Consider the following 13,037-nt stretch of genomic DNA (forward strand, 5'->3'; position numbering starts at 1 on the left):
TTTTCCTTCGTACAATGTGCAATGCATTAAAATAACTACAGGTTTTAAAACCAAAATAAGCCAAATTTTTTTTTCAAGTGAACAGAAATTACTGCTGGGATTTCAGTTATGCACCAACATTTTCATGAGCCTATATATATTTCCTTACACTATACGCGATTTTTCTTCTTCACAGTCTTGTCTTGCTCTATCTTTTCTTCTTTGCTGAGTCCCTCCTGATGACATACATACCTCGTTGTATTAAAGTGCTCTACACGTTTAGTCTTTTGGTATGTTTGTCTTAATGACATAAAACCTGGGCTGTTACAAAATTATTTACACGTTTAGCCTTTGGTGTGTTCGTTCTGATGACATACATACTCGCTATATTAAAGTACTCTACACATTTAGGCTTTGGTGTGTCGTCCTTATGACATATACTAGTCCCTCTCTGGTACAGCGGTAAGTCTTCGAATTTACATCGCTAAAATCAGAGGTTCGATTCCCCTTGATAGACTCCGCAGATAGCCCCATGTGACTTTGCTATAAGAAAACACACACACATGACATATACCTGGCTGTATTAAAGTAGCTTACACGTTTAGCCTTTGCTGTGCTCGTCTGTTGCACTGTATTAAAATAGTTTAGAAGCTTAGCCTTTGGTGTGTTTGTCTTGATGACTTATACCCACTGTATTAAAATAGTGTACACGTTTAGCCTTTGGTGTGTTCGTCTTGATGACGTATACCCCACCGTACTAAATTAGTTTACACGTTTAGCCTTTGAACTTACATAAATATTTTTTAACGTTTACATCTTGCATATATTTTTAAAACGTCCACTGGACTTGAAAGTTTTTCTGAATGTAAAATATATAAAACTATATTATTTAAAGAATATCTCAGCAGTAACATAAAACGAAGTTTTTCTCTTACTGCATTAACAGTTTAGAATTTCGAAAGATATTGCAAAAAAAATTGATCCATCTTATTTATTCAAAATATCCTGTCCCTTAGATTCTATCTGTTGCTAGGTGGAAATGTGTCATTTTTTGATACTTATTATAAGAACAAAAGTCCTACTGCAATCTATGTTTCGACAAACATTGTTAGTACATGTTTCATACAGTATTTCTATCTTAAACTGGAATAAATCTTATTAGAATATTTCATTTCCTTCAAAACTCTTTGCAGAAGTACAAATATGGATGTGTTTTATTTATTAAAGTGAAAACAACTTGTATTCAATAAACCCTCACACACTGTATATCTTCTGTTAATAGTTATGTATCAGAATAGTTGAGTATAATTATTAAATAATCTTTAAAATAACACTGAAGTAATATCACGAAATAAAATAGTGTAATTATAATTCGGAATATTTCCACATGGCGGATTTTACTTGCAGTTATCAGTGATATTAAAATTTTACAGAAGTTTACAATGACTTGAATATATCATATAAAAATATTTACTGTAGTATTGATGCGATCTGGTGAGTTGTTTCTTTTCTGGAGATACAAAATAACTGTTGACAATAGTTGTATCTCAATATAAACTGTTATCTTTCTTCTGCAGTTGTACTATATTGTGTTAATGTAAGGTGTAGTTCCTTCAGTTTCTGACGTTAGTACAAAATATACTCTACAAAACCCAGTTCCGATTGTATTGCTTGCTCCCAGGAAACGCCATGAAAATTGTAATGATTGAATTTTAAATGAGCAATCTTACAATTAATGAAAACTGTTTACTTCTTATAGCAACCCAGCTATGCAATAAAAATTATATGACATTGATTTTGCTCCTGACGTTGGACAAAAGCCGTCAATTGTTTGCATAACATCTGCCAGAAACAAATATATTTATCATTTCAATATATCAATATATCATTTATTAGGTAAAGTACTGATTATTTTATACAGGTAACATTGTTTTTTAATGTTCACTGTAACCGGGTGCCTGTTAAATATGTGCATGTAACTTACAAATAAAATCAACAGCATTTGTTCACAACAACGTCATCAGCGACAAAACAAATTTGGAGGGTGGATCCACCAGTTCATATATACAACTTAATCTGGAGCTTTCAATATTACCGAACAAATAAAACACAATATCGGCCGCGCTAAAAAGTTTGTACTTCATTTTCCAAACAGAATTAGATTAAACGTTTTCATAAACAAGCACTATGATGTCATAGGATCTAATTATGATGTCAATTTCAAAGGTCATCGTGCTTTATACATAGTTTCGTAATTTGGTAGGATAAAATCGATATGTTTTAAAATTTTCTTGACTCAGTTTGTAATTGTTTAACTGTATTTGCGTTCCCACCATAAACTAAAATGTTTATCTGAATCTAGAGAAATATATGATCATCTATCAGTTAGACTTTAAAACGAAGAGAGATGTAATAACTTCTCTCGTCGATATCTTTAACACTGCACAAGACGATATCATAAGAATTTAATCAACGTGCTTCAGTTTACGAGGACGGGTTGCTTCAAACCGAAACTCTAAATCAAATCAAATAACTTTTACCTGTGTGAGTATTTGTATTAAATGAATTTAATAACACACCAATAAAGGCAAAACTAGACGAAATGGGGTTCAATGATCTAAAATGCGAGTAAATGTTTACTTACTGTTTAATGTATACTTCATTTGAAGGAATCGAAACGCCTCGTTTTCGGCTTTACCTATTACTCTGAACGTACTTAGTAAATGCAGAATAATGTTTGAACCGTCCTCGAACCTAGATTAGGATTAGAGTGTTCCTTTAAACGAGTTTCCAGCCTTCTGACAGTTGTAAGTTGTAGCGATAAGAGCGCCTTCATATGTTGGACAGCATAATTCATATATAACACGTGACTGATGAGAAAAATAGATACGAGTTTGAACCTGAAAACAATTCTGAATTTTCAAGAAAGGTTCAAATGCACATTTAGGATGAACTTGTGGATTCTGTTCAGTTTCTTCTTAAATTTACTCCTCCCCGTAGCTTTGTGACGTCATAGTTCAGTGACCTAATGGATACATTTGTGTAACTGTTTTATTAATTCTATTATTAATAAACTAAAATAGAAATTACTTACTTTTTGTTAAGCGCAAAACTCTGGACTTACTGAGCTGTGAGTAACACAGGTTTCGAACCTAAAATTTTGCCGTTATATCATACCGTAAAGGGTGAGTAAAATGAGTAGTCGATGAACGTATCTGATGTTCGTTAAAACCTTCTATAACAAAATGAATAAATGCTTTTATCTGTCTGAGAAAACAACTAGTAGAGTGATCAACTAGAGATTCGTTATTAAAGGTTTCTTCTTCACTTAAAACGTATCTTTGAAGTTTAAACACCATCAACAACCAACACCTTAAGCTTTTTAAAGTGTTTCGCTTGCAAGGCAGGGCGAGTTTCGAAATGAAACTAAGATACTGCGGTATTGTATTTGCTCATATTTTGACTTTAGAACTAGTTTGTGATATTTGTTATGTTTGTTGGTGAAATAATTACAATTCCAGTCTTTACGATCCTACAATGGGGCTATTTCTTTGAAATGTTTTAAGCACTTGGGATAAATTGCCTAATGCAAGTGGAGAAATGTTATATATCTGTCATGCTAACGATTTCACAGAATTCTTTCAGTGGAATCCAAAATATCTCTGTGTAAGAAAGATTTCTAATCGAAAAACGGACCCCTATCGACTAGTCTTTCTTTTTTCTTATACAATTTAAATGTCCATTAGAATTACATTCTTTTATCTAAAAAATCTAAAGTAAGACGAAAATAAAAAAAACGAAAAACAACAACATTAAAACTGAAAAGGGAAGCTATCTGGTATTGCATAAACCAATTACGAGTCGTACTTTAATGAACAGAACATATTTTATGTTCTCATGTTTCATTAAACTTAAACATTTGAGGAATTCACGTCCAATATAACCAACCAGTCTCTTTGTGTTAGAAGTACTCTACATGTTAACTTTCTTTAATGAAAAATACTTACATAATTAACAAGGAATGTACATATAAAGAGATAAACTTATTGTAATGTATAGATCAACATCATTGTTCGAGAAAGACAATAAAACTATTTAACAGATATTTGTTTTAAACATACGTCTTGTAATTGTATTTATTAATGTACACCCTTCTAGTGACTCAGCGATAAGCCCATCGTATTGATTTATGTTTAAATATAAACAAACCTCAGGTTGTCGAAACCCGGTTTTTAGCGTTATAAGACATTCCGCTGCACTAGAGGAGCTCTTAGGGCTAACTCACAAGGTTTATAACAATAAATTCCGGACCTCGATACCCGTGTTGACCACGACATACATATACTAGTGTGTATATTTGCGCTTAGTAAAAAAAAAAAAAAAAGTTTGTCTTGAAATATCGCGCAGTTTTAAACTAACAAACTAATGGGAAGGCGATTAGCCAAGCCAACATCATCCACCGGAAATACTTGGTTTCTTTCGCCTAACCGAATATTAGAATTTGAATAACTCTGATAACAGAGCACGACCCCGCAAACTCTACATTACAGAGACCAACTATTTTTCTTTGAATAAAATAATTATATAAACTTAACTTTATTTGAAAGGTCCACCAACTGTGAAGGCGAAACCTGTGCAGTATGGAGAGACGGATCAAAAAGTCGAAGTTGAGTGTAGTATCTATTCAGTGCCAAGTCCTGCTCGAATAACGTGGACTAAAAATTCGCAGGTAAGCATCGTAACATGGAATGGAAACATATTTCAAGACCTCAAGGAAATGTTCTAACAGGTGTTTGTAGCATTAATACGTGATGTGATCTGAGAAGACCGTTCATACTAGTTATTACAAATAGTCTACTACAGTCATAGACCACCTCGATTATTAAGTGTTAGGTGTGGTCTGATAGGTCAAGCTCATACTATTTGTTACACATAGCCTATTACAGTCATAGACCACCATGATTGTAAGCGTTAAATGTGGTCTGACAAGTGGAGCTAATGTTAGTTATTTCTGTATAGTCTATTATAGTCATGGGCCATCATGATTATAAGTATTAGGTGTGGTCTGATTCAAACTCACGGTAGTTATTACATATAGTATAATATACTACAGTTGTGGATCGTTACTTCAACAGTCCAATCATGAATTGTAGCCAAGTTTCTCTGTGTACAACTGATAACCTAATGATAAGAAGTATTTAGTCCCTCTTCAATTTTATTCATTTCCAACATTGAACACTTAATTCAAGAACTACAATGAAAATAATAAATCGTAAGTAACTTAAAATCAGAATAATTTAAATACAGTTGTTATTTTTATGAACTCTTTTTCATCAATGAGTTGGTCTCCTACCTTATAAATCAGACACATAAAACGCGAAGATGATTTAATTCATAAAGCGACAATGATTTTTAATACACTACAATAAAATGTGATCCTACATTAAAGGGCAGTCATAATAGCAATTAACTCAATAGCCGATATTAACCATAAGATGTATTTTAACAAGTCTGTCAACACGAAATAAGTCGAAATGCTGAATGAGTTTTAATGTCTGAAACATTCAAGTTTATTGTAAGTGTTATTTGTTTGGTAGAGTTTATTTCTTTTATGCATGCCGCAGGTGTTGGAGATTGATAACACACATGGATACGAGATCGTAACACAGCCCCTGCCAGACGGTGTGCGAAACCTTCTTATAATTCATAACGCCGACAAAAGCGACTTTGGCACCTACAACTGTTCGGTGTGGAATGACTTTGGGCATGACAGCATGCTGATATCATTAAAGCGCCAAGGTTAGAAATGATTTGTGTTGTATTGAACTTTAACCTAGCTTTCCACAGTAAATAACGCTAGCCGTCGTGTTACGTACCAGTCTTTCAGGGGTTGCTTACCCTTATGACTAATAATTATTCTATTCTAGTAAGGTAAGTTTCGAAACATCGAGTGTTAAAAGACACAACACAGATTTCCAGTTGAGTTAGCAATGATGTGTTATTATTTCCATTCTTGGAAGACATTCAACATCACATTACATCTGCTCTAATCGTCCTATATTTAGTAGTAGTAGAATAGAGGGAAGATAGCTAGTTAAATAGCCTACCGCCATCTCTTAAGGTATTCTTCACCAACGATTATTTAGGTTGACTGTTACAGAACAACCCTACGACCGAAAGGTTTGTTTGTTTGTTTGTTTTTTGAATTTCGCACAAAGCTACTCGAGGGCTATCTGTGCTAGCCGTCCCTAATTTAGCAGTGTAAGACTAGAGGGAAGGCAGCTAGTCATCACCACCCACCGCCAACTCTTGGGCTACTCTTTTACCAACGAATAGTGGGATTGATCATCACATTATAACGTCCCCACGGCTGGGAGGGCACGACCGAAAGGACGAAAATATTTGTTGATGGGGATTCTAAACCACGACAGGCAGATTGTTATTATGTTATTGTTATTATGTAAATAAATAAATAAAAAAATAAAATAAAAATAAAAAATAAAGCAAAATAAACTCTACCGAGTTTGGAGTTCTTATGGAGAGGATAACATTTCGGTCTGTGCAGTGACTTTCGTTCGGCCGAAGCACAGATACCGAAACGTCTTGAACACGTCAAGCATAAGGAAATATATTATAAATTCAAAAATTCTAAAGCTAACCAACTATGATTTTGTGGAATATGAGGAATATGTAACATTTGTTGAATACCTTAGCTGAAGTAACATTTAAGGTAGGTGCTTGTAAAGACATTTGGAACAAGGTGTTAGGTGTTTCTTTTTTGTTTTCGCAGAGCACCTACCAACTCTAATCGTGATTGCAGGTGTTATAGGAGGAATATTTTTCGTCGTTTCTCTCACGGTTTTGATCATCTTGTGCCTTCGGAAGAAATCACTTTCCAAAGGTAAATTATGTATATATGTATTACATAATAAACATGAAAGTACAGGAAGTGTACAAGTGAGCGTATTTTATAAAATGTGTCTACTAAATATTTCGCTTATCTAGTACACAAACTAAAATCTATACATCAATTTACATGATGAAATGCACGAGAGTTATCATCTTTTTTTGGTTATTTTGAATAAAATCACCGAAAAAATAATTTTAGTAGTAAATACTGTAAGCTCAATTCTTAAAAATCACATTTCATTAGTCTGACTTGCCAAACAAAAATTTGAGAAATACAAATTATGGACTTCACGTAAACAAAATATTTCTCACTTTTATTTATCTTTTTCATTAGCGAGCAAAGATTTTGGATCCGAAAAGCAAGAAAACCTTCAGACACGGTGTCCTCTCGAGGGTCGGACCTCGAAGTCGAAATTGCACCTCTTCGTTACCGAACAACAATGGTCGAAGCTGGGACGAGGTTAGTAACGTGGTAACACAACGTTATTACAAATATTCCGAATCGAGTAGCTATCTTCCCAATGTAATAAGTGTGTAAAGATAATTCATGAAATTCGATTGCTTTTAGCCAGAAGTATAACTCTTGATAGGTTCTAATTAAGAAACCGTCATCAGGCGAGTGATCGCACTGCTTATGTAATTATGGCTCATCTGAATGGTATTGAAATATCTCCTCAATAGGTCTTCACAACTTTACAATAATATACAGTGTTTGCTTTCATAACAATATTTATGTAATATCTGAGTAACAAGTTCTGGTAATGTCTGTAAATATCACAGTAAAAAATTTGAATTTTTAATTATTTTTTTTTATTATATGACAACTGAAACAAAACAATGGTGTCAATCAATTTCTCCAAGATGACAGTTTTAAATGGTGTATCCACTTTTATAAGTATTATTAACTAGTAGTAATTTAAAAAAGATCATGATTCTAGATCCTCACTGGGACAGTGGCAAGTCTCGGGATTTACAACGCTAAAATCAGCGGTTCGATTCCCCTTGGCAGACACAGCAAATAGCCCGATATGGTTTTGTTATTAGAAAACAACAATATAATTTTAGTATAAACGATGTTATAATTACTCCTTGAAATTAGTTCTTTTACGGAAATGTGGTGTTCCTGTAAAATGTTTTAGTATAAGAATTATCATCCAATAATAGATAAACACAAAGTACATTTGGAATCTCATTGTATTTAGAAATCGGTTATAAGTATATCCTTCCTATGTCTATTAAAACACCGTATTAAAAAACAAATAAAGAAAATATTTTCAGAAAAGGCAGTAAATACAGGCATGGCTAATACCAATCCTTCAATGACAATGAAAAAAAGATAGTAAAGATGGTATTTACACTATGTATACATAATAGTACAGGTAAGAATTAACATACAGCGATATACACACCCATCCAATTTCAATTAAGATTAATTTATCCTATTTTTATCTGTTAACGTTCTACACTGTGTGTCTGTTGGGATTATGCAAATACCATCCCTACTGTCTTGTTTGTATTGTTTCTTGGAGTGTTAATATTACTCATCCATACAGTTACGTCCTTTTGAAAGGTTGTATCTTTACCTGTGTTCATATCAAACTCATAAATCTCTTTACACACATATAAATTACTCAAAACGAGAACAAAAACGAAACGTTCCTTGTAGTAAGATTCGCTCAAACAAATATTTTACACGCTGTCAATCTGTCACTTATAATTCCGGCTTCTACTAGTGTATTAGATTGAACTACTTTGATTTTAGGTTATGCATTTGCACCGCACCTGTTAGCAATAGCAAGTTATTAAAGGTTGTGTGTGGTGAATATGTCGATAGCATAGGTCTTTTACTCTGTGGTTTCACAGTTGTTTAGCTGTAAATTTACAGACTTACAATGCTAAAGTCCGAAATTAAATTCACCGTAGCAGACAAAGCGATATTGTGTTCATACCTTTGTGCTAAAACACAATATTTACATTTACACTTTTATTTAATTGCACACATGTACAACGTGCTATCTTCGCTTCGTCCAGCACTGGTATCGAACTCTGAATTTTAACATTTAAGCTTATCGCTCAGCCACTGTGGAGGGGGGAACACGTTTGTTTAGAAGCCTTTAACATATGTTTAGTAACTTTCTAAAAAAAATTTCAACGATAGCGCAGATAAATTATCCTTACTTACCCATGAAGAAAATATATTGTACATGTGAGAAATCTTACGATGAGCCGGTTTTGAAATTGAACAAATTTAATTTAAACCATGGTTTACACCGATGTTTTCCTCCTTATATCTTTTAACCGAAAGTTAAACGTATAAAAAAATGTGTCTGTCAATCGATTTATCTATCCATCTGTCGTTCTTCTTTAGCCATTTAAATTACTGTTTATAAGTTTACATCCGGAGGATTTTACGTCCTAGATGTTCAGATTGTTCCTTGATTTTTGTTTTTCTTTGAGTGAATCTACATAAATAAAGGAGACTGAAACAGCTTACCTTGAGAAATACTAGATTTTATTAACGTGAAAAAAGGAGAAATATGTTGAATTTACAAGTGTCTTCAATCCTTTTAGTTACTATTACTAAACATAGCTTTCAGTTAGCTCTGTAGGTTATTTTAGTTACTATTACTAAACATAACTTTCAATTGGTTCTTTACGTTATTTTAGTTACTATAACTAAACAGAACTTTCAGTTAGTTCTGTACGTTATTTTAGTTGCTATTACTAAACATAACATTCAACAGTTAGTTCTGTACGCTATTTTAGTTACAATTACTAAACATAACTTTCAGTTAGTTCTGTATGTTATTTGAAAAACTATCATTTAAATTCCTTTAGGAATTTCATTAAATTGTCGAATTTTTTTCGGTTTTAAAATCCTTTCAGAAATAATTCGTTTACTCATAAAATGAACTTATTTCAGGACATCCAAAGTTCGAATAGATATGGACCTTACTTGGATTACGCACCAAGAAACTTTGGAATCATCAATCGGCCATCTTACTATGTGGGCGAAACCGGTTTCCATAGTAGTAGGCGGCCACAAGGGTTCTCTAATTCATACATTGGTAGCTCCCACCCAGATCTTCTTCACCCTCAGAGAGCCCACGTCAGCTCCTGAGACAGAAGGTACAGCCCAACGTTTTCTTCGCAGCACTACATAACTGTACTTCCTGGTCAAGTTGGCTTTAGAACAGACGCGTTGGCTACGAACGTGTGATGAACTGGATGTTAGCGTGCTGTAAAAATGAAACGTTTGCAGTCATAAAGGTGAAAACTAAAGACGGAACTGTTTCGTCGTACTGAGGTCAGTCTAAAGTTATGTGGCTGCGATGATGTTGTTTATACAAAGATATCAGTCTTAAGGATTATGAAAGTTACGGTTTATTGTTTCAACAGTTGCAACCGTACTTGATATATCCCTGTTTTATTTCAAGGATATCATTATTACGTATTATCAAAGTTGCAGTTTATTGTTTCATCAGCTGCTACCGTACTTGATACATCCTGGTCTCATTCGAAAATAAATTCACTTTAAAAGTGAAATTTGTTACATGGGAATAAGAACATACATTCAGAATGGTTCCTGTATTTTCAAGTACCTACATGTGTTTTCCACGAAACCACGAATATTATATTTAGTTGTCTTCAGTAATATCTCTTGACCTTTCCTTTGAATGCATTGCAAGATTTTAATTTAGTGTCACTCTGTATGGTGGTTGAGCTAATAACTTTCATCACTCAACGTAGATAATTCCGAAACGTTTCACTTTTCAGTACTTCGTAACATGTTATTAGTGAAATGGGGGGGGAACAGATTAGTGAATCACTCACACCAAAAAGAACCTGAGACGAGAGAACCAATGATTATCTGCGAACGAGACCCGGATTTATCTATCAGATGATTTGTGAATTATATCTTTCAAATGTCAACTGGCGTTATTCTAGTATAGGTGTTGGTCAGCCCAGCCTTCTTCTAGCCCGACGAAATGTATAAAAACATATCTGTTTCTATAAAACTTTGTACAGTCCACTGAAAGGAATGACTTTATCGTATTATTGTTACATATCATTACAATATGTGCAACATATGATATAAGTAGCTTTTTTCTTAATGTGAGTTTCAAATACTTCGCTACGCTTATATGGAATGTACTGTATTGGTTCATAATGGACGTTTTTGTACAGTAAATACGTGGTTATTTCTCTCTCTTCGATTAGAAAAGTACCAGTGTTTTTGTTAAAACGTTTATTTAGAAATGAAGGCCTGTAACTTACAATATTTAATTCTTGGTGGAAATGTTTGATGTTAAACATGTATTATGCTTCAGGACCGCGTAATGAATCTGAAACGACGATACTTAATGTGCCAACATACAAAGCAAAACTTCTAATACCCAGGAAATATTTATTTCAGGGCCTTTGAAGTTTGTAAAGATTATCATGTAATTACCAGAGAACGACTTATTAATAAATAAATACAAATTTGTCACATACGGTTCGTCTTTTAACTGTTCGTATAACATGAACGTTGTTCTTCATTGGTAGTAACAATTAACTTCCCTATCATCCTGCACAAAATGAAAAGCAACAATGTGAACAAGCTTGGACACCTACGAACACCTATTAAATACGTTTTCATTGACCATTGTGATACCTAAAAATATTATCTACTAAAATTAAAACACACAACGTTACAATTAATGAATGTAACAAGGGGATACAACTATTCAGTGATTCATGAAATGTGATGAAGATACATTAAACTGGAAGAATAGAAGAGGTTCCTGAAACTTAGACCACTAAATGTTATTATATCTTATAAATTTAATTTGATTCAACTCAACTCATAACATGGAAAATGTGACAGTAAAATTACTGTCTGTCTGATTCAACTCAAAACATGGAAAATGTGACAGTAAAATTACTGTCTGTCTGATTCAACTCATAACATGGAAAATGTGACAGTAAAATTACTGTCTGTCTGATTCAACTCAAAACATGGTAAAAATGTGACAGTAAAATTACTGTCTGTCTGATTCAACTCATAACATGGTAAAAAACATGTAAAATTATGTCTGATTCAACTCAAAACATGGAAAATGTGACAGTAAAATTACTGTCTGTCTGATTCAACTCAAAACATGGAAAATGTGACAGTAAAATTACTGTCTGTCTGATTCAACTCATAACATGGAAAATGTGACAGTAAAATTACTGTCTGTCTGATTCAACTCATAACATGGAAAATGTGACAGTAAAATTACTGTCTGTCTGATTCAACTCAAAACATGGAAAATGTGACAGTAAAATTACTGTCTGTCTGATTCAACTCAAAACATGGAAAATGTGACAGTAAAATTACTGTCTGTCTGATTCAACTCATAACATGGAAAATGTGACAGTAAAATTACTGTCTGTCTGATTCAACTCAATCAGTAAAAACATGGAAAATGTGACAGTAAAATTACTGTCTGTCTGATTCAACTCATAACATGGAAAATGTGACAGTAAAATTACTGTCTGTCTGATTCAACTCATAACATGGAAAATGTGACAATAAAATTACTGTCTGTCTGATTCAACTCATAACATGGAAAATGTGACAGTAAAATTACTGTCCGTCTGATTCAACTCAAAACATGGAAAATGTGACAGTAAAATTACTGTCCGTCTGATTCAAACTCAAAACATGGAAAATGTGACAATAAATTTACTGTCCGTCTGATTCAACTCAAAACATGGAAAATGTGACAGTAAAATGACTATCTGTCTCATTCAACTCAAAACATGGAAAATGTGACAGTAAAATTACTGTCTGTCTGATTCAACTCAAACATGGAAAATGTGACAGTAAAATTACTGTCTGTCTGAAAATGTGACAGTAAAATTACTGTCTGTCTGATTCAACTCATAACATGGAAAATGTGACAGTAAAATTACTGTCTGTCTGATTCAACTCATAACATGGAAAAACATGATTCAACTCAAAACATGAAAAAGTGACAGTAAAATTACTGTCCGTCTGATTCAACTCAAAACATAAAAAATGTGACAGTAAAAGTACTGTCTGTCCGCTTCAACTCAAAAGATGGAAAATGTGACAGGAAATTTACTGTCTGTCTGATTCAACTCATAACATGGAAAAT

At 33.3% G+C, this 13,037-nt stretch overlaps 1 protein-coding gene and 1 long non-coding RNA gene across 2 annotated transcripts; both read left to right on the top strand.

Annotated features, from left to right (window-relative positions):
- The first annotated feature begins 4,459 nt into the window (after positions 1-4,459).
- Positions 4,460-6,880, top strand: LOC143251496 (uncharacterized). The gene is made up of 3 exons (XR_013028600.1): positions 4,460-4,708; positions 5,604-5,778; positions 6,770-6,880. It is a non-coding gene; the product is annotated as an uncharacterized LOC143251496 (long non-coding RNA).
- Positions 6,881-6,913: 33 nt separating this feature from the next.
- LOC143251765 (uncharacterized) lies at positions 6,914-11,382 on the top strand. The gene is made up of 3 exons (XM_076503007.1): positions 6,914-6,936; positions 7,223-7,348; positions 9,812-11,382. Exons 1-3 carry the CDS (start codon positions 6,914-6,916, stop codon positions 10,050-10,052), a joined length of 390 nt encoding a protein of 129 aa, XP_076359122.1. The 3' UTR covers positions 10,053-11,382.
- The last annotated feature ends 1,655 nt before the right edge of the window (positions 11,383-13,037 follow it).

The sequence above is a fragment of the Tachypleus tridentatus genome, chromosome 6 (genome assembly GCF_004210375.1).
Source record: "Tachypleus tridentatus isolate NWPU-2018 chromosome 6, ASM421037v1, whole genome shotgun sequence".
In the NCBI taxonomy this organism is placed as follows: Eukaryota; Metazoa; Arthropoda; class Merostomata; order Xiphosura; family Limulidae; genus Tachypleus; species Tachypleus tridentatus.